Genomic DNA, 23,663 nt, shown 5'->3' on the forward strand with positions numbered 1-23,663 from the left:
GATAGAGATGCAGTTGGGGGGAGAGGCAGAGAGAGAAGGGGAGAGAATCTCAAGCTGACTGCACTTAGCATGGAGCCCAATGCTGGGCTTGATCTCACTGCCTTGAGTTTGTGACATGAGCTGAAACCAAGAATCAGAGGCTTAACTGACTGGACCACCCAGGTGCCCCAGGTGTATCATGAATATTTAGTGTCTAGTTATACTTATGTTTAACATGCATGGGGTCCACTTATTACCTATTTAGTTGAATTTGATGCAAACTATGGGTTTTATCCATCCCATTTTTTTTTTTTTTGGTCTTCTATAGCACAATTAAATGTTTTCAAAAAAGAGAACAAATGCACATTAGAACTGGAATCCATCCTCGTGATTCAATAGGATTTTCAAGTAGACTGGGGTTCATTTAAAGAAGCATTTTATTTTATTTTATTTTTAAAGATTTTATATATTTATTTATTTGGGATAGAGAGAAACAGAGACAGTGAGAGAGGGCACAAGCGAGGAGGAAAGGGAGAAGCAGGCTCCCCACTGAGCAGGGAGCCCAACATGACAATCCCAGGACCCTGGCATCACAATCTGAGCCCAAGGCAGACACTTTTCCAGCTGAGCCACCTGGGCACCCCTAAAGCAGCATTTTAAAGTATAGGGTAGTGATGCTGGACGATAGTTAAAGATGCTTTTTTAGACTAAGGCAGACACTTGGTCCAGCTATTAGTTTTGAGACCACGGGAAACACACAAGATCTCTTTGTATGCCCATTTCTTAGTTTAAAGCAGAGATAATAATGTATGAATTACATTAAAATAGACAAAACACAGCACAGAGCCTGGCAGCTAGTAGGCACTAAACGGGAACATGATAAGAAAGGGTTCAGGTGCAAGTAACTCACTGGCCTTTTCTGCTACTTCTTGGTTCTCTGACAACAGATGCCCTACCTGACCTCTCTGAGCCTTGGTTTTTTCATTGATCAAATACAGATAAAATGAATATTCACTTCACAAGAGTGTTGTAAATTGAATGAGATATTGTACATAAAACACTATAGGGGTTGGAATAATAAATACTAAATACTTATTAACAAGTATTATTCCTTTAATTATTTCATTAATTTATACCTATGCATAATGTCTGATAAAAAACAATGTTTTTTGTTTATTATTATTCCATTAGAAAGCAGGACTTATTTTTTCATTAATCTTAACTGATGATATTTAGCCTATCAAGTCCATGGAGCCTTGATTCTGCTAAAATTAGAGCTTATAAATGAAGCTGGAAAAGAGATGGGGGCCAGATCTTCCAGACCTTCATAGGTCATACTAGGATTTTTGGCTTTTTTTTTTTTCAGTGATCATGACAACAAATTTGCATTGTATAAAGATCATTGCCAGGACACTGAGGGAAAATTGGAGAAAAGTAGTAATAAAGATGAAGCTAACATTTTTGAATGATACCCACATTCCACACACTTTTTAAGGGTTCTGCAAATATTAACTTATTTGCACTTCCTATCAACCCTATGAGACTGAGGCCAGAAAAACTGTACCTCGTATTGCACAGCCACAAATAGTAGAGAAGGAATTTTCTAGACAGTTAGGCTCCAAAGGCACTCAATAACTACTATGGGCAGACTAGAAGTTTCTATTAAGATCACTGGTATTTATTTTCTGTGGAGGAGGAGTGTGGAAGAGGGATTCCTTTTACAGTATCACTGACAGCTGTTCACCATTCAGTTGCCCAAACAGCCCTGATAATGAGGAGTGCGTGGTGGACAACGCCCATTGTACACTGGACAGTTTTTCTTACCTTCATTTTATCTACTCTTTGTCCTTCTACCACTTGTAGTTCTTCCTACTCTCTTGATAAGAAATAGTCCATCACCTGTCTTGGACTTTTCCGTAGTTCACAGTTTTTACTTAGGTATGAGTTCAAGCTTGTGTATTTGTACGGCATGTAAGCATACAGCATTGTCTACTGGCACATGTTTTTCCTCATTCACATGATAAAATTATATCCACCTTTCATGGTGTTCAGAAGGGAAAGCCATAGCTACAAGTACTCTACCACTTCAGTGTGTTTCAAAGGTGCTATTTCCCCATGTAAAATCTTCATCAAATTCCTTAGCATTTTGTATGTAGATTCTATAATTAATCTCTTTCTTACATACTATCTTATTTCTCTTGATGTTCATCTATAACTGTCAGATTAAAAAAAATTATGAGTTACAAATGGGCTGGAGTAAAATTCTCTGTTTTACAATAGAGAACTGTCCAAAACTTGCCGATTAGTTCTTATGGATCTATTTTGCCACTTTCCTCCATTTGCTAAGTGTCTATTGAGCAAAGATAAAGTTTGACTCATGCAAGTTGTGAGTCACTAGGAAATGTGTTTTCTCGTCCATTCGTTAATTGTGGCAGTTTCTCTCAGTCAAGGCCTTCCCATTTGTAAAATGGGAATATTCGTGGCTGTGAGTAAGATTGAGTCTGCTGGGGGTAGATTTGAAAATCCAATGAAAACCCATTTATGAAAAGACTTTGTAAACTCCAGCTTCTATACAAACATTAGGTTAATAGTTGAGGGTTAATATTATCAACAGTATCATCATTGCTATACGTGTACAATGATACTGGAAATGTCAAAGAAAACTTAAAGTGTCTGATATTTGATTTCTTGGGGGGTGGGTTGTGTCAGTAAAGAGGTACTAGATAATGCTAAATACTTTTACCTGAGATGTGGAACCATAAAACTTACATTTGACATTTTAGAGAAAGTAAATCCTAAGGCATTTTTTGGTTTAATCCCTCATTTGCCAGATGAATAAAATGAGACCCAGAGATATCAGGTTGCATTTTCACAGCCTGTAGCAGTTTTGACTCATTCATCCATTCAACAGACATTCCAAGCCTTGAGCACAGAATGCAAGCAAGTATATTCACAAACGCACTTTATATTGAATTAGATAGTTTTCTTAGTTAATGTTGTATTATTTCTTGAAAATTATGAACTAAATAATTAATAGTCATGTATTTTCAAGGAAAAATTATTATTTTTCAAGGAAAAAAGTTTATTTTTGAGCTACATAATATTTAAAAAATGCAACTGATATTGAATATTTCTTTAAAACAGTTGAGTTAATGTAAAAAAATTAAAGGAGTTAGATCATGTTGACTCCTCTGTGCAAAACATTTATTCATACCAACTCAGAATAAAATCTTGAATTCTATAGTGCCCTGATCTGAGCAGGATAATTGGGTTAAGGGGTCATTTTATATTTATTTTGCATATAAAATAAAACTGTATTATCATATACATAGCATGATTTCAAAATTGCCTAATTTGATTTTTCTTAGAACTCATCTTCTCTCTAGATAGAGAGTTTTTGAGGGCTTTCTTGCAAGTAATCTGACCTACATATAGTCCTCTGTCACAAAGTTCGAGCTTGGAGCATCTCCAAAGGACAGGTGGCATCTCTGCTCCTATCTCTTACATTTGAGATCCTTCTTTTTCTGATCTGGACTTTCAAAGCTAGAACTCTGATTTTCTCTGCATCCTGGCCATTTAGAGGTAAGCAAATCAGATCCAGTTTTGAAGACATTCTAGGTGGTATTGAAGTCTAAAGGAAGTCTTACAGTTCTGAAATTCTATCAAAAGTTATTTGACTTAGGTAGGGTAAGAAAGTTGAAAAGTTTTGATTGGACAAATGAGCTTATAAAGTGAGTATTTTTGTTTCTCCTTTTACTTGCAAAAGTGAAACACCCTATATGATACCTCATTACCTTTTCCCTGCTCATGCAAAGGAAATGGAATGATGGCAGGAAAGGCGGGTCCTGTAATGCAAAGGACCAAGAAAAGATAACCTCTATCATTTCTAGGAAATCTGCATGGGTCTCAGAGCTTCTGTACTTCCTCTTCTCAGAATGTGAGTTATGGACACAATGCAGTGTTCATTTCACTGGATTCCTCCTGCAGAACATGCATTTCCTATTCCTAATCTTGGCTGTAGAGAGTTTCTACTTTCTAGGCAGAACTGGGTGCCTCATCCTTACCTTTCAGAACTGCATTTTTACTGACATTCATTTCTGCATTTTCTAGAGCGTTAAAATTACATTTACAAAGTCTGAATAGAGGGTAATTTCTGAGCTGTGTTAACAAACACAGTGTGAGCTGGGATAGGAAAGAATTAATGAAAAACAAGGATTGATAGTGTTTTCCTTTAAAAAAAATTCTGAAATCTCAGTTGCCTTTCATATCAAAGGGCAAATTTGAAGCTTTGACATTGAAAACTATTGAAGTCAAGTTTTTTCTGTTTTTAGAGGTAGCTGGTTTTGACCTATTTCCAAATATAAGTATTTTGCCAACCTGGAATTGTGCAATTGAGTTGTAATGTTTTAGGAGACACGATGAAATGTTACTGAGGGAAAGAAAGAGGATTGTGAAGATATTACCAAATGCCAAAGCAAAAAGAAAATTTACAGAATCTAGGAGTCTCATAGCTAGAATTGAATCGGTATTCAATTTATATTAATACAATCATATATGCCACTTTCTTTTTTTTTCTTTTTTTTTTAAATTTTTTCAATTTATTTATTTTCGGATATGCCACTTTCTATATAGTAGAGAATATTTTTAGGGTAATGTGATAGATGTGCTGCACTACTCAGGAACACTCTTTTATCCTTCTTGTCTGGTTGAATAATGTGAAGCATAAATGCGTGCAAAGAATGCTAGGAAATGTTTAATAACATGCAAATGCAAAATTTCCCTGTCTTTGATATTTCCATGTTATGCAAACTTCAAGTCCATTGACTTTGCAGATTTCAATGTGGTGGGACCTGAATTACATTTTGGTTTTGAGGTCTAGTTGATTCCACTGTGAGACATCCTTCCAATGGAATGCTGTCCTACTGAGCTGTCTTGGTACTGATATGGAAAGAAATAAAAAATATACTATTAAAAGGAAAGAGCCAGTTGCTGAATGGAGTATACATTGCATTTTTTGTAGGGTAGGGGAAAATAAGATGATAATATTTTTATCTGTATATGCATAAGAAAACACTAGAAGCATGTAAAATAAAGTAATAAAAGATGTTAAGTAACATCACCTATACGAAGAGACACAGGGGCCGAGGAAGATAGGAACATGGGAAGGACTGAGATGTCTCCATGGCTGTCTTTTTATACAGTTTGATTTTTGAAATGAGAATATTAAATATTCTATATGTAAATATTAAAATGTAAAAACACGTAGTCATTATCTATGTCCTGAAAGTGTTTTACCTTCAAGGAATAATTGAAATAGCTTTCTGTTATCCAGAATTTATTCATTAATTTAAAAGTAACTTCTTGATAAGTTTATCATCTAGAATTAAAAAATTACAATTATATCCCTAAAATTTCTTTATAAAATTTCATTTATTATCCCCACAATCAATGCTAGATTTTGTCTAAGGAGAAAGAAATGGAGGATTTTATTTTATTTTATTTTATTTTATTTTTTTATTTTTTGGATTTTATTTATGTATCTTCAAAGTATTATGTATCTTCAAAGTTTCAAAGTATTATGTATCTTCAAAGTTTCAAAGTATTATGTATCTTCAAAGTTTAAAGCTACATTACAGTTTCAAGTGGAACTAATTTTTCTCAATACTGTTGCATTTATTTCAGTGTAAAAACGACATAATAAACCAGGTTGAGTGAGATTGAGTCAAACTTACCTTGAATTCAGTTCAATCTAACAAATATTTTTGATTATCTATATGCTTTGTATTATTTTAGGCACTTAAAATACATCAGAAAATAAGAACAATGATCCTTGTTCATGCGGAAACTAAATTCTAGCTGGGGTGGGAGTGAAGCAGAAGATAAACATAACAAATAGGTAAATTACATAGTGTTTTTATTAAGTAATGCTAAAAATGAACTTTTAAAGTTAAAGATAAAATCATGGATTTTATGCAGATATAAAATGAGCACTTGTCAAAGATTTTTTTTTTAAACTCACTAATTATTGAAGGAACCAGATGTTATAACTTGTTCAGAGAAGAAATAAAGAAATCACATGCATGTGTTTAGCAAAATGAACCCTGAAATAAATTTATAAATACTTGCAACAATTCATAAGGCATTTATAAGGCAATGATCAATCACATTTCATTGAACACAACTAGTTTTCATTTCTAAGCACAAAAATCATTTGCATCTAGTTTTCTGTTGCATTTCTACCAACAAGAATCATTTGCATTACTGTCAGCTTTTTATTGCATTTCGATGGTAAGAATGATTTGCATTATTGTCAGTATTCTATAGCATGTGGAAGTATAGCATAAAATTGGTGGAGCTTCTGGAAGTAAGAGGACTTTATCTTCCCTGTGATAAGAAAAATGAAGTATCAGGTGCACCACATTTATTTACTTACTTATTGATTTAAGATTATTTCAGAGAGAGAGAGAAAGAGAATGGGGAGGGAAGGGCGGAGGGAGAGGAAGCGGGGAAGAAGACTCTTTACTGGTCATGGAGCCTGACATGGGGATCTATCCCACAACCCCAAGATCATGACCTGAGCCCAAACCAAGAGTTGGACTTTCAACCAACTGAGGCACTCAGGTGCCTCCATGTGCACCACATTTATTTATTTATGTATTTATTTATTATTATTTTTATTATGTTAGTCACCATATAGTACATCATTCATTTTTGATGTAGTGTTCCATGATTGTTTGCATATAACACCCAGTGCTCCATGCAATATGTGCCCTCCTTAATACCCACCATTAGCTAACCCATCCCTCCCCTCTCCTCCCTTCAGTTTGTTTCTTAGAGTCTCTCATGGTTTGCCTCCCCCGCTCCGATTTCCCTGCCTCATTTTTCCCTTCCTTCTCCTAACATCTTCCATGCTGTTCCTTACATTCCACAAATAAGTGAAACCATATGATAACTGACTTTCTCTGGGACTTATTTCACCTAGAATAATCTCCTCCAGTCCCATCTATATGGATGTAAAAGTTGGATATTCATCCATCCTGATGGCTGAGTAATATTCCATTGTATTATGAGCCACATCTTCTGTATCCATTTGTCTATTGAAGGGGATCTCGGATCTTTCCACAGTTTGGCTATTGTGAACATTGCTATGAACATTGGGATGCCTATGGGTCTTCTTTTCATTACATCTGTGTCTTTGGGGTAAATATCCAGTAGTGCAATTGCTGGGTCATAGGTAGCTCTATTTTTAATTTTTTGAGGAACCTCCACACTGTTTTCCAAAGTGGATGTACCAACTTTCATTCCCACCAACAGTATAAGAGGGTTCCCTTTTCTCCACAACCTCTCTAACATTTGTCATTTTTTGATTTGTCAATTTTTGCTATTCTAACTGGTATAAGGTGGTATCTCAATGTGATTTTGATATGAATTTACCTGATGGCTAATGATAATGAAACTTTTTTCATGTGTCTTCTTTTGAATACTGTCTCTACATGTCTTCTGCCCATTTTTTGACTTGATTATTAGTTTTTTGGGTGTTGAGTATGAGAATTCTTTCCACACCTTGGATACCAGCCTCTTGTCTGTAGTGTCATTTGCAAATATCTTCTCCTGTTCTGTGGGTTGCCTCTTTGTTTTGTTGACTGTTTCCTTTGCTGTGCAGAAGACTTTTGTCTTGATGAAGTCCCAAAAGTTCATTTTTGCTTTTGTTTCCCTTGCCTTTGGAGACATGTCTTGAAAGAAGTTGCTGTGGCCAATGTCGAAGAGGTTACTGCCTACATTCTTCTCTAGGATTTTGATGGATTCCTTTCCCATTCAGGTCTTTCATCCATTTTGAGTTTATCTTTGTGTATGGTGTAAGAGAATGGTTCAGTTTCATTCTTCTGTATATGGCTGTCTAATTTTCCCAGCACCATTTACTGAAGAGACTATCTTTTTTCCATTGTATATTTTTTCCTTCTTCTTTTGGAGATTATTTGACCATAGAGTTGAGGGTCTATACCTGGGCTCTCCAGTCTGTTCCATTGGTCTATGTATTTGTTTTTGTGCCAGTACCATGCTATCTTGGTGATCATAGCTCTGTAATATAGCTTGAAGTCAGACAGTGCGATGCCCCCACCTTTGTTTTTCTTTTTCTTGACCATTTGGGGTCTTTACTAGTTCCATACAAATTTTAGGATTGTTTGTTCCAGCAATTTGAAAAATGTTATTGGTATTTTGATTGAGATGGCATTGAAAATGTAGATTGCTCTGGACAGGATAGACATTTTAACATTATTTATTCTTCCATTCCATGAGCATGGAGTGTTTTTCCATCTTTTTGTGTCTTCTTTGATTTCTTTCATGAGTGTTCTGTAGTTCCTAGAGTATAGATCCTTAACTTTTTTGTTAGGTTTATTCCAAGGTATCTTGTGAGTTTTGGTGCTATTGTAAATGGAATTGATTCTTTAATTTCTCTTTCTACAGTTATATTGTTAGTGTATAGAAAAGCATCTGATTTCTGTGCATTGGTTTTATATCCTACCACGTTACTGAATTGCTGTATGAGTTTTAGTACTTTTGGGGTGGAGTCTTTTCAGTTTTCCACATTACGCGTCATGTCATCTGTGAAGAGAGAGAGTTTGATTTCTTCTTTGTCGATTTGAATGCCTCTTATTTCTTTTTGTTTTCTGATTGCTGTTGCTGGGACTTCTAGTACTATGTTGAACAATAGTGGCGAGAGTGGGCATCCCTGTTGTGTTCCTGATCTCAATGGAAAGGCTGTATGTTTCTCCTCATTGAGAATGATATTTGCTGCGGGTTTTTCGTAGATAGATTTTATGAAGTTGAGGAATGTTCCCTCTATCCCTATACTTTGAAGAGTTTTAATCAGGAATGGATGTTGTATTTTGTCAAATGCTTTTTCTGCATCAGCTGAGAGAACCATGTGGTCCTTCTCTCTTCTTTTATTAATATGTTCCATCACATTGATTGATTTGTGAATGATGAACCACCCTTGCATCCCAAGGATAAATCCTACCTGGTTGTGGTGGCTAATCCTTTTAATGTATTATTGGTTCCTATTAGCTAGGATCTTGTTGAGAATTTTGGCATCCATATTCATCGGGGATATTGGTCTGAAATTCTTCTTTTTGAGGGGGTCTTTGCTGGTTTGGGAATCAAGGTAATGCTGACCTCATGGAATAAATCTGGTAGTTTTCCTCCTGTTTCTATATTTTGAAACAACTTCAGGGTATTAGGAATTATTTCTTCTTTGATTGCTTGGTAGAATTACCCCGGGACTCCATCAGGTTGTAGAATCTTGTATTTTGGGAGGTTTTGATCATTGCTTCAATCTCATTACTGGTTATTGGTCTATTCAGGTTGTCAATTTCTTCCTATTTCAGTCTTGGTAGTTTATAGCTTTCCAGGAATGCATTCATTTCCTCCAGATTGCTTAATTTATTGCCATGTAGCTATTAGTAATAATTTTTAATGTTTGTTTCTATTTCCTTGGTATTAGTCATGATCTCTCCCCTTTCATTCATAATTTTACTAATTTGGGTCCTTTCTCTTTTCTTTTGGATAAGTCTGGCCAGTGGTTTATCAATCTTATTAATTCTTCCAAAGGATCAGCTTCTAGTTTCATTGATTTGTTCTACTGTATTTCTGATTTCTAATTCATTGATCTCTGCTCTAATCTTAATTATTTTCTTTCTTATGCATGCGTTAGGCTTAATTTGTGGTTGATAGTTTGTGTATTCAGGACTTTTCTATTTTTTTCTTTCTTTCTTTTTTTTTTTTTTTTTTGAGGGAGGCTTGGATGGCTATGTATTTCCCCCTTAGGACCGCCTTTGCCATATCCTATAGGTCTTGGACCGATGTGTTTTCATTCTCACTGGTTTCCAGGAATTGTTTAAGTTCTTCTTTGACTTCCTGGTTGACCCAAACATTCTTGAGCAGGATGGTCTGTAGCTTCCAAGTATTTGAATTTCTTCCAAACTTTTTCTCGAGATTGAATTCCAGTTTCAAGTTATTATGGGCTGAGAATATGCAGGGAATAGTCTCAATCTTTTGGTATCAGTTGAGACCTGATTTGTGATCTAGTATGTGGTCTGTCCTGGAGAAAGTTATATGTATGCTTGAGAGGAATGTGTATTCTGTTGTTTTAGGGTAGAAGGTTCTGTATATATGTCTGAGGTCCATCTGGTCCAGCATGTCCTTCAAAGCTCTCGTTTCTTTGTTGATTTTCTGCTTAGATCATCTGTCTATTGCTGAAATTGGAGTGTTCAGGTCTCCTACTATTAATGTATTATTATCAATATGTCTCTTTATTTTGGTTAATAGTTGGCTTACGTAGTTGGCTGCTCCTATGTTGGGGGCGTAGATATTTACAATTGTTAGATCTTTTTGTTGGATAGACCCTTTAATGATATAGTGTCCTTCTGTATCTCTAACTACAGTCTTTGGTTTAAATTCTAATGAGAATTGCTACCCCAGCTTTCTTTTGAGGTCCATTGGCATGAGACATGGCTCTCCATCCCTTCGTTTTCAGTCTGGATGTATCTTTAGGTTCAAAATGAGTCTCTTGTGGACAGCATATGGATGGGTCCTGTCTTTTTATCCAATCTGCAATCCTGTGCCATTTTATGGGAGCACTTAGGCTGTTCACATTGAGAGTGATTATTGACAGATATGATTTTATTGTCATCATGTTGCCTGTGAAGTCCTTGTATCTATGAATTGTCTCTGTATATTTCAGTTCTATATCATTCTTGGGGTATTTCTCCTTTTATAGGCCCCTCCCCTTAATATTTCTTGCAGGGCCAGCTTAGTGGTCACATATTCATTCAGTTTCTGTCAGTCCTGGAAGCTCCTTCTCTCTCCATCCAACCTTAATGACAGCCTTGCTGGATAAAGAATTCTTGGCTGCATGTCCTTCTCATTTACTACTCTGACTATGTCTTGCCAGCCCTTTTTAGCTTGCCAGGTCTCTGTGGACAGGTCTGACATTATTCTCATGTTCATCCCTCTGTATGTAATGAATATCTTCCTTCTAACTGCCCTTGAGGTGGTTTCCTTGGTTCTAAGATTTGCATGTTTTACTGTTACATACTGGGGCATTGGTCTGTTTTCCTTGATCTTGGGAGAAGTCCTCTCTGCCTCTAGGACACAAATTCTTGTATCATTCCCCAGATTAAGGATGTTCTTGGCTACAGTTTGCTCAAACTTCTGGTTCTCTCTCGCCAGCCCCTCAGGGATCCCAATAATTCTGACATTGGAATATTTTATGGCATCATTTATTTCTCTAATTTTGTTTCATGGATTTTAAGCTATTTGTTCCAGGCTTAAACAAGCCTGTTCCTTCTTTTCTATCAGTTTGTCTTCTAGATCACTAATTCGTTCTTCTGCCTAGCTTGCCCTAGCTGTTAGAGTGTCTAGATTGGATTGGGTCTCATTGATAACATTTTTGAGTCCTGCCAGATCAGCTCTCATTTGTGCCCTTAGAGAATCTATGTTGTCATTAATTGTTTTCTCCATCCTAGCTATTATCTGCGTAACTGTTACCCTGAAGTCTATTTCTGACATCTTGCTTAAATCCATATCCATTAGTTCTGTGGCAGAGATCATGGTCTCTGGAGTTTTTCCTATGTTGGGAGTTCCTCCTCTTAGGCATTCTGTTGAGGGGTCATTGAGGGAATGTACAGAGTCCAAATTATTGACCACAACCCAAGCAGGATGCACCTGTTTTATAGGGACCTTAGGGTTGTCAGTCTCTTGTTCTTTGAGAATGTCTTCTGGGGGAGGGGACTGCCATGCTGTTACTCAGGCAACCCTATTTGGGTGGAGTTGCCCTACCCCCTTTGGGAGGGAATGGGCTCAGTGAAAACTGCTTTTGGGGGGATTTTGTTCTCTGGCAACTTTCTCTGGCAGCTTTCTGCATCCCCACCAAGAGTCAGAGCAGAAGTGACTGTATCCAAACCTCTGACTCAACAGAGAAATCTGTCTGTTTGGTGAGCTCTCCAGACCACACCTTCCCCACTTCTGTCTGTGCTGCCAAAACCCACATCTAGGGTTGTACACCCCACAGCAGCACTCCCAGCCCTTGCTTCCAGGTCCAGGCACATCTCTGCCCTTTGTGCTTCTAAAACTGCCAGTTGCCTCCAGTTCCCACGTGCCCCTCCCCAGGACCCCCCCAGCCCCGGTACCTCCAGGTTTCAGTCTGGGGGGCTGCCCTAAAGTCCTTTTCCTGCTACTACCAGTCTGCGAGTCTGTGCCTGGTCCCCAGCGAGGGAGGCTTTTGCGTTCCAGAGGTACAGGATTCCAGATGCTCCCTCCCCCTTCCATTTATCTTCCAATAGCTGCCCACTGAATCACCGCTCCCTGCTTCATACCTCGAGACCAACTCCCTGAGATATTGTTTGTAGAGATCAGATATATCTTCTTACATCACAGACTGATTTAGTGGGTGTTCAGAATGGTCTAATAGATATCCAGATCAATTCAGGGACCAGTGCATCATATTTAAAAAACGATAACTTTTTGTGGCTCTGAAAATAATATTTATAATCTTCTATAGCTAATAGTATAGAAACTAGGTCCTATTATACATTTTTTTTACTGGTTTTAGTAACACATTTAGTACACATTTTTTACTGGTTTGGGTGTTTTATGAGATTTCTTTTTGTCTACTTATTTTTTAATCAAAAGGTTGGGACTGGAATGTTCAGTAAAACTTAAATGCTACTTAATTCTCACTGCCTATTTGGTTTGCCAATTTATTCATGAAAGTTCTTTTTCATGTCTCAGATGCTGGGAACTTAGTGCTGGAAACATCAAGTGGATTTACCAAGCCCCAATCTTAGCAGCTATTGGGGTAAGTGTTAAAAGCTTATGTTGTGGAAAGAAAGAAAAAAGGATGCATAATTAAACTGCTGCTAAAACCAAGACCTTACTTTGTTCTACAAAGGTTTAGGAGACTTGCCTTACAGCAATAGCTGTTGGGAGAGTCTGGACTGGGGATCATACTAATATTCACAGGTGACACTGAGATCCATACATAAAGCACACGCCCTCCCTTTAATCAGCTAGCACATAGATTCAATTCTGGGGCTTCAAAATATCTGTGAACATTTACATGTTCAAGGAGCTGGAAGGTCTAAAACTTTTCCCCCTTTGCATACATAATATTAGAGCTCCACTTTAACGTTCTGATCACTTGGTAGTAGGTCAGAAGAAGGAGGCAAATAACCAGAGAATGGAGGAATTACTGAGAGAGAGAAAAATGATAGTATGATTCATTATAAAGCATTGACTAAAGCTCTTCCTTGGCACGCTGTCCCCAAGGAGTTAAGATGATTCTGTATGGAAACATAGCCCACAAAACCCTGTCGGATTGGTCATGAGAAAAAGACTGGAGAAAACAATGCATATTGCATGGACCTTTTCTGTCTGTTGTATTTCACCTACATATTATTACATGTGTGTTGTAAAAGAAAACAAATTTATACTTCTTTGTGTCTAATACAAGTCCCCAAAATGTTTATTCTTAATTCCCCTTGAAGATTTTATCTCATTAGCTTCTCCATGCTTTGATGAAGAAATTATACTTGTATTAATTCAAGATTATAAACATCTTAAAAAGAGGACTTATGTTCCCATATTAACTGTTAAATCACTTGAAAGTAATGCAGCAGCTTAATTTTTAACTAAATTCTTTTTTGTCTTTGATCTCCAATTTCTCACATTTCTCATTTTGTTTTCTGTAACATAATGCATCACCAGGTTTATCATTGTATTGCCATGTTTGATAGCAACTATTAATGGGACTGAGGTTTTGTAGGATCTATGCAAAATCAGAGAAAAGCTTATTTATCTCATAGGTAAAATGCAGATACAGAAAGAGAGAAGCTTGAAAAGGACTCATTTCAAAAAGCCATTGAGTAAATGTTTATAGGGAGAAAGAAAACATAGAAGACTTTTAAAGAAGCCAGTTTGTATCCTTGCTAAAACATCCCTTTAGCAAATTAGATCCCATTTCAATGTCCTAGGAGAAGCTGGGAACAGCCTGTAGATAAATGAATGAATGACTTAAATTTATAAACTGTTATCATTTAATTTTAATGAAGTACTGCTATCTTAGTCTAGCGATGAGCTATCCCATCCAATCATCTACTGATAAACTGCATCCCTAGGGAACATTAGTGAGCTTAAAGATACAAATTAACTTTATAAAGTAGTGTCTAGCCTTTACTGCTCTTATGTCCCTTTCATCCATGGATGTCCTCATCTGTGCTTGCTAGCCTTTCATCTTCTTTCTTCCTAGTTCCTCCTCCACTATGTTTGTTCGTCCATCGCTTACCATCCTCTTTTTAAGGAGATAACTTAGGCCTTATTACTTTTTTGTGTCCTCAGTGCCTTGTACGGGAATTGTGAAATGAGATAATTAAATATTATATGAAAACGTGGGCAAATTTAAGAACATTAAGTATGAGTTCTCATTTGACAAAAAAAAAAAAAGATATATTAAAACTCCAAGAAATCCTTACCAAATTAAGAACTGAAGCAAAGAACAGTGGACAAAAATACATCATGAGACATCCTCCATTGAAACACTTGATTTTTAACCAAAGCTTTGTTTTTTGTTTGCAGAACTTACTTACTCACATTGTCAATATGCATGAGAAGTTTATTTGCTGGGATTTCTACATTGCAAAGAGAAACAATAAAATTAGGTGATTATAGAGGTTCTAGAAAATTCCCCATTGGGGAAAGGGAGCTAGAAATGATGGTATGCTCAATGCATCTGCATTTTATTTTATTTATTTTTTTATTTTTTAAAAGATTTTATTTATTTATTTATTTGAGAGAGAGGATGATAGCGAGAGAGAGCATGAGAAGAGGGCAGATCAGACAGAGAAGCAGTCATCCCACCAAGCAGGGAGCCTGATGCGGTACTTGATTCTGGGACTCCAGGATCATGACCTGAGCTGAAGGCAGTCGCCCAACCACCCAGGCGCCCTGCATATGCATTTTAAAGAAAACTTAGATGAAATCCATTTTCACCTTCTTGATTAAATGATGACACCTTCAAAGCAAGAATTCTTTAGTATATTTCCAGTATCACAATATCCATTTAATCTTAAAAATCATAGTCACGATCTCAGGGTTGTGAGATTGAGCCCTGCTTGAGATACTCTCCCTCTCTCTCTCCCTCTCCCCCGATGTATGCACCCTCTCTTTCTGAAATAAAGAAATAACTAAAATCTTTTTAAAATATCAAAGATTCAAGAGCACCTTTCTGTTCACTGAATTACCTTTTTTTTTTTTTTAGTATTATAATTCAATTATCACTGTTCCCTTTAAGATTCCCTCATTTTATTGTAGAACCAGTCTGTAAGGGAAGAGATGTGCCCTGAACTCCATCCTAGTGTTTTGAGTGAGGTGTCCCTTCCTCTCAGCTGTTCAGTGTCCTGAAGCTAGAAAGAATGATGCAAATAATAACAACAGACACTGCATAGTGCCATGCAGTGACCACTGTTCTTAGTGCTTTATTTACATAGATTTATCTGATCTTTTAAGTAGAGAAAATTCCCAATCACACAGTTAGTGAATGGTAGAGTGGGATTCTAACTTCAGGGTCAGTGTCCCTACCCAATAAGCTCCCTGCACTTAACAGTAAAAGCCAACATCCCCAGTAGTCTAGGGAAGACCCTGTCACTTGTGTTCACACCCTTTACGTGTCATGCCTCATCTACATTTTTTCCTCTCAGTTCCTTGAACCTGTCCACCTCTGTCTCCTCCATGTTCTGTGCTGCATTCTTAGAATCCTGCAATGTGCTTCCTACTATCCCTCCCTTTAAATGCAACAGTTCATTGTGGCCTTCTTGATGCCTCCAGTCTAAATTAGGTCACCTGTTATAACCCAAAGAGCAAGGTGAGGTTTTTCTCTAGATCATCACAATGTATAAAACTTCTGAGAGTTGAAAGTCCATCTTATACACTAAGCCATAAGGACCATATTTTTCCTAAATGTCTGTATTTCTAGTACCTAGCAAGCTTCCTGACCCATAGTGATCATTCAATAAATACTTGTTGGAGAAATAAAGCTGGCATACAAAGTAGATGCCCTGGAGAACTGGTAAGAGGAAAGAGGTTAAATAAGAGCCCAAAGCAAAGTTAGGTATGATTACAGAATCTTTGAGTCCATTTCATGCAAGCTTTTCATTTCTAGAGAAGGAAACTAAAGCCTACTCAGATAAAGGTCACATAGCTAGTGTGACAAAACAAGATTATAACTACATTTTTTGACCATGTTGTTTTCACTTGCGCTCCATGGGAAAAAAGTTTTTTTCCATTTTTAAGGTAATGTTTATAGTATTTTATATATCAAGTCTGGATAAAATATTTGCTTTTCACACTTGCATTATATGTAGCATGGTTTTATATAAATAAATATGCTCCATATATGCTATCAAAATTTATTTGTCAATAATTTTATTTATTTAATTTTACTTTTTTGAAGATTTATTTATTTGACAGAAAGAGAGCACACAAACAAGCATGAGTGTAGGAGGGAAGGGCAGAGGGAGAGCAACAGAGAGAATCTCAAGCAGATTCCCTGCTGAGCATGGAGCCCAATACAGGGCTCTTTCTCACGACCCTGAGATCATGACCTCAACCAAAACTAAGAGCTGGACAGTTACCCAACTGCGCTTCCTAGGCATTCCACCAAAACTTCAAAATAGAAGTTGGATCCCTCACTGAATTCTGGCTTTGGATATTAGAATAGCAGTAATTCTATTAATTGGCATTTGTGTATCTGGGAATAAAATCTGACTGAGAAAAAAAAGACACCAATTCTCATGAAGGTTAAGCAGAGTCGGTGAGGTGGACATTTAAATATGACAAGTGCTGTGGTAGGGCTGGAACAGCTTCTAAGAAAAGCTGACATTCAGCCTGAAACCTAGGAGTGAGCTAACCTAGTAAGGAAAGGAGAGCAAAGGGAGTAGAAGAATGATCCATGCAAAGGAGACTCCAGGAACAAAGTCTCTGAGATAGCCTGAAGGGCCAGAGGTTTCAAAACTTAAATTTTGAGTTCTTTGTTTTGATTCATTTGTGGTTCACTTTGATTGCATCTTTAAATTTCTAATTGAGAAAGAATCTCATGTTTATGTTTGCATTATTTAAAAACCATATTTGCATAAAATTTATTCAATGTGTGACTAGTTTTAATGCTTAGGGAGGGGTCACTTTCTTCACCTTCTCAGTTTCCTAATTCTTTGTTTTATCTGTACTTTGCCTGAAGTAGACCTTTAAGCAAAATTTTAGAGGAAGTGCACATGAGAGATACAAGGACTCTCTAAATAATTTTCTCTAGCATTATTTCTACACCTTTTAAAATGAAATTTAACAATCTCACCAGAAGTTTCCACTTGGTCTTGTTTTTTTTCATTCCATTTGCCCAGTGTGTAAGGTCATTTATAGACTCAGAGCTTCCTTTAGCAAAGGAATTTTCCTCTCATATTTTTATTGATTCCTTCAATTTATCATAATCTTTTCTACAGAGAGGGAAATAAATCTGCACGACGACTCTCAATTCCATGTCATACGTGTAAACATCTCTTCCCTCGTCATATGGATCTTTGTTCTTTATCCCCCCATTTGGGAAGAGTCTTCAGTGGTCTTCTACATGGTTCAATGTGTTCTTCTGCTTTGTTAGATCTACTGTTTGCTGTTTCTGATATTGATTTTAAAACTTGATTTATTTTAGAGTCTTTACAATCTTTTCTTTTTTTTTTTTATCTTTTCTTAATCCATCCTGCTCTTTAAGAAATTTCTGTCTTCATCTCAATCTGCTATAACTCAACTCTGTTTTATGGGCAGTATGGTGTTATGGTGGAGTCCCCACTCTCCATTATCCAGGTTGCACAGGCTTCAGGGCACTGCTGCTTGCTGGCTGTGTGATCAGGGATAATTTGTGGAAGCTGTTACTCAGGTTCTTTACCCACAAAATGGGGACAATGAGGTGCCTATCTCATGGAACTGTTGTGAACGACTAAGAGTCAATTCACCTCATACACTTAGAATAGTAAATAAGTAGTTGATAACTTAGTTCCTAATTCACCTTTATTCTCTACTTCCCTAAATTATTCAGAGTAATTATTCAGAATTTTACCCAACTGGTGTAGGAGCTATCAGTGTGTGTGTACATGGGTATATTTTATTAACTAATCTTTTAAGGCAACACCCTATACTTCTCATGTTCCAAGAGGGACACCATCCCCCAAACAACTCTACTATTCCTCTCCCTAAAATAGACACAGAAGCTGGGAAATTAACTTCAAAAAGGGCAGTTAGTTATATTTACATAATAACGGTTATCCTTTATCCTGCCAGTCTGCCACAGGACTTTATCCTAACTTTCGTTTGGAAGTTCCCTATTCATTCTGGCAGATCGTCCTCTGGTATTTCCATTCAGTGCTATTGAGACTTTTTATCTCTATGTTTTCAGGAGGGCAACTCATGAATCACTAACTGTCTGATATCTTATCTCAGGGTCCCTTATTCACATTTGTGGAATAGGTAATTTTCAGTTTTTGAATACAAAGAAGTTTAATTTATGTAAATTTTTATAATCTTGAAGACTTTTATAATCTTGAGGATTCCCTTAATAATGCTTTTCAATATTACCTTCTCTTTCAGCTCAATTTTATTCTGTTTCTGAATACTGTTAGAGTTCTGGCTACCAAAATCTGGGAGACCAATGCAGTTGGGCATGACACAAGAAAACAATACAGGTAATTGCAGGACAGGTACGCACCAGAGGAAATATTTGTGTTACTATTTAGAGTAAAGAACAGATATTGATTGATCTGAAATGTCTCTGAGAGATAAATTTATGCATATTAATTTTCATTTGGTTTAATTGTGCAATTTATCAGGAGAGTATATGTATTTTAGGAAAATTTAAATAACCCCAAACCTTCCTAATGTGTTTAAGTTTTAAGTATTAATTAATATAAATTTTTAATCTGTTCTTAGCATATTGGAGTTTTCTCATAAACTGTGTAACTTCCTAGAAAATCTCTTGTTGATGATCTTGGCAGACAATTTTATCTGTGTTCTTAAAATAATATATCATAACTGAAAATATCAAGAAATTGGGTTTGCTGTATTGATCCCAATCGGTCCATCAGAGTGGCCTCTACTGAATGTAAATCTTTAAGAACTTTCAAATGTACTGATTGAGTGAGGTCTGTTTTTCAGTCTTTCAAGAAGAAGGGAAAATTGAGTGTTTATAATCATTATTGAACTATGTTAAGGGTGTGTCAACTTTTTCCAATGATCATTTTGGGAGTTCTGAATAACAGCAGCCTCTACCCAACTAGATATACACATCCAGTAGTCTGGTAAATTTGATCTTCCGGTGGAATTGATCTTCATAAATATCTATTTCTTTTTGTCTTGGTTTGTTAGGAAATGCTATCGAGACACAGAAAGGAAGAAACCATAGTCAGCATTTTGGTCCTGTGTCATAAATGTTCTCAAAGCCCTTTGTTGAGTCATTTCCCTCTACTGTTTAGGTAACATTCACTGTCAGGAAGAGAAGATGCTGGGTGTGGACTGGAGTCTGGAATAGGCTGTAGAGTATGAACAAACCAGCAGCTGTAGACTTCAGCTGTTTGTAATGTGCTGTTAGCAGTAGCGTTATAAATTGTGCCTGAGAGTTTCCAGTGATGGCCCTTTGCTATACTCCTAGCATGTCTCATGTCACATCCCATTGATGAAGACAAAGGCCAAGGGATGATAGAACAATGGAAAACGTAAATAGCTTTCCATTCTTTTCTGTAAAGTGGAACAGTACAAAGGTTTCTGAAAGTTGTTTATTTTTCTAGCCCTGAATAAAAGCTCCTATTTCTCTAGTTCTGAATGATGTGAACTTGTACTTTCAGTTAAAAGTTTCCCAAGAGATTTGAGAAACTCTGGAGAGAACAAAGGGTGAATTATTGTAAAAAATAGAATAGACAATACTTTGAGTTCATTCATAGGAGATTATTTCTCATAATAACGGAAGAGAAACATTTATCAAAGATTAAAATAATTTACTATTTAGAATTCAGGATAAATTCAGGATAAATTTTAAATAATTGGGGCCTGGAAATTTTTAAATTTTGGAGCCATTAATTTGAACAGGGTCTAGGCTAAGAGTAGTCAAGGAAAGTATTTTCCTGCCAAATACATTTTTTTAAAGTAGCTGAAACATATTTAAATTTTTAATAATCTTCAAAGTTACAGATAAGATGGTGAGGAATGACTTCGTCTTTCTTTTTGGAGAGAAACATGTGGTTACTTACTTGGCAGTGATTTGAGAATTCAGTATTTAGTTTCTGAGTTTTAGATCTCCTACTGTTCCTTCTGTCTCTTGCTCTCTTTCTCTCAAATAAATAAATAAAATCTTAACAAAAATACTGAAATGAAATAATACAGTCAGCTTTTAAGAAACTGTTTATTTTGAGATAACTGCAGAATTATATGCAGTTATAAAAGTAATACAGAGGTAAAATAAAACATACAAGTAATACAGAGTTGTAAAAATAATATATATATATATATGTAATATGTAACATATATCTTTTACCCAGTTTCCCTCAAAAGTGACATTCTACGTATCTGTAGTTCAAATTAGTTATTTTAAAACAAGAAGGAATTTTTCAAATTGTGTAGAAAATTAAATAATCTATCAGATTTAACAATAGGGCTAATGCATTTCATTCTTTTTTATATTACAACTCAATCCCCTTAAGAGAAGATTGCCAGGACTGGAAGAACATGAGATATGAAAAATGCAAGATTCAGTGGAAAAGAACACTTGAATGTTTTGGCAAATTTGACTTTCTATTCAACATTAGACAAAAATCGTATTTATTATTTTTGGAATAAATGCAATCAGTGTTTATTATGCAATATGATAGTAAAGAGGACAGATTTTAAGGTTGAATCCTCTACTCATTGTCTAACTTCGGGTGAATATTTTCCTTTTCTGAGCCTCTATCCTTATCTGGACATAGGAGAATAATGGCTCTCTCACATGGTTGGCAGAATAAAAGAAGGCAACCAGTACAGGAAGCGACAGGAGCGTGATAGCCAACGGCTTCATTGACTGAGTACACTTCTTGTGCCATGCAAGAGATTCAAAGTTAAGAAGACATGGTTTCTGCCTGTGAAAAAAATTTGAGAGAGAGAGAGATAGATATTGATTTAATTAAAATGAGGACCGTGCTAGTAGAAATGCACTTCCAAAGTGTTATGTGTATAGAAAAAAAGGAAAGATTAATTCCAGCTCAAGAGGGATTGAAAGAGGCTTAGGGTAAGTACTGTTTTTTTTTTTTTTTTTTAAAAGCTAAGTTGACTCTTAATAGAATAGTAGAAAATTTCCAGCACTTTTCACCTGGAGAGAGAGAGAGTGCAAGAATTGGGTATCTGTTTTCTAAGTAGGATGCTGAGTCCTACACACCGTTTGATTCCTTTATATTCCTCCCATGGCTTTGCTCTTGGCTGCAGAGCCACAACCATGTCTCCAGCAAGCCAGAAGGCTACTTCAGCTGGTGCACCGCTGATCATTTCATTAGACAGCTGTGCCTTTTCAGAGAGCCGGGCTGCAAAGATGTATAATGTGCATGAATGGCCAGATGGACACCAAGCAAATCAGTGCCCAGGATGGCTGCCTGATTTGATGTCCGTGGAAAAATCCATCTTTATAAATGAACAGACAGATAGATGACCCATGTATACATTGGCCAGGCATATGCCTCTGCTTCAACTTGTTCACTGTCATTGAAGGGTAAATCTTTTTTTTTTTTTTTAAAGATTTTATTTATTTATTTGACAGAGAGAAATCACAAGTAGGCAGAGAGGCAGGCAGAGAGAGAGGAAGGGAAGGAGGCCCCCTGCTGAGCAGAGAGCCCGATGTGGGACTCGATCCCAGGACCCTGGAATCATGACCTGAGCCGAAGGCAGCGGCTTAACCCACTGAGCCACCCATGCGTCCCCGAAGGATAAATCTTAAAAGAGGATGTAATCATAAATGAACACACCTCAAAGATTTTATTTCATTCATTAATGGGGGAAATGATAAGGCATTACACATGTTTAACAGAGAATTATGAATGTTAAAATGAATTTACAAATGGATGCAAATAATAAATTATTAACACCCACAGGGCTGTAATTAGTGGCATTGCATTGAACACAAATTGCATTTCTATGGACAGAACTTATTTGCACTGTTGTGGAGGGCAGATTTCTAAGATGAACCCATGCCCCCCAGAAGATTACTACCTTTGGTGTATATGCCCTATATAATCCTCATCCTTCACACACCTTCTTGAGCAAGACCTATGATGGGATAAGCTCTCCCTTGATTAGGTTACATTATATTGGAAAGGTGATGGGGTAGTCACTCCTGTGACTGGCAGCCTGGAGAGAGATTGTCTTGCAGGCTTTGAAGAAGTAATCTGATATGTTGTGAAGGTCTGTGGTTAAGATCTGGGGGACCTCTTAGAAACCGAGAGAGACTAAATAGATGTTGGTTTAAGCCACTAAATTTGTGGTGATTTGTTTCATAGCAATAGAAAATGAATTCGATTTTGGTTTTCTACAAGTTCACTTTTATCTCTACAGAGTTTTTATAAAAGAGCCTAGTCACAGATAAAGGGGGAGAGAAAACCCAGACGGCTGAGCTAGCAGGATTCCCAATAAATTTTAGTCTGACAGCTTTTTCTTACTCTGCATTGAACCAAACTCTCCGTAAACTTTTCATTTGTGATTTTTTCACAATGTGTTTTACTTCTTTCTCCCTTGCTTCTTCCCTCCCTCTGTCCCCTCCCTTCTTTTCTTTTCTTTCTTTCTTTCTTTTTTTTTTTTTTGTTGTTGTTGTTTTTCTTTTTGTTTTAGCCTAGTTTTTGGCTCCTAGGCACACACAATAGTAGCAATTAAAGTTAGCTTGATTTTGAGAATAGTCTCCAGGGGGATTTATCCATTCATCTTAAAGGAAGAAGTGCAGGGTGGTTTTTGTTTGTTTGTTTTTGTTTTTTCAGATTGATGTTAATCAAGACTTCTAAAATTCTGCAAGTATGTTCCCCTTTATCTGACTAGAGTGAATTACAGCATCATAAAGATACTCACAGTGTCTTGCTCATATATGCAGTGATGTGAAGAGGAAAGTCACTAGGCGGGTTTAGGAGGAGCCTCCGAAAGTTGAGAGAAGGAGTTAGGTCAGAGAAATCCATTGTCTTATCAGGGATGCTGCCTTGAATGAAACAGACTTTAGGTAGAATTTTCAAATTAAGTAGACTATTGGTGAGTCAAGGTAGGAAGTGTGGGACTAGAGCACCATAGGAGAAAGCCTCTAGACCACCAGGGAAACTGGGTGTGAGGCAGAGCAGATGGCTCTGAGCCAAGAAGAGCAGAAGGCCTGGGCACTAGTGAGAGATACAAGAGGCAGAGGAGAATGGGATGGGGCAGGTGTGCAACTCCAAATGCCCAATTTAGGCATTTTAGTACGGTTCTGTGGGATACCCAGCTCCCGCAGGACCTAGAAAGATGGTTATAATAGGAAAATGGATGTGTCTGGAAGATGATCCTCCCTATGAAAGCGGTAGACTGTGAGAGCTCTTATAAACTTCTGGGCCCTGTTCCCTCAT

General features: G+C 36.7%; 1 protein-coding gene across 1 annotated transcript in view; it reads left to right on the plus strand.

Moving 5' to 3' along the window:
• Positions 1-23,663, plus strand: part of PTH2R (parathyroid hormone 2 receptor) — an 89,793-nt gene that overhangs the window by 59,219 nt on the left and 6,911 nt on the right. Inside the window, exons 9-10 of the mRNA XM_032355609.1 lie at positions 12,769-12,835; positions 18,664-18,758. Coding sequence (XP_032211500.1) covers positions 12,769-12,835; positions 18,664-18,758 — 162 coding nt within the window. The remainder of the gene's footprint in view (positions 1-12,768; positions 12,836-18,663; positions 18,759-23,663) is intronic.

Source organism: Mustela erminea, chromosome 8, assembly GCF_009829155.1.
Source record: "Mustela erminea isolate mMusErm1 chromosome 8, mMusErm1.Pri, whole genome shotgun sequence".
NCBI lineage: Eukaryota > Metazoa > Chordata > Mammalia > Carnivora > Mustelidae > Mustela > Mustela erminea.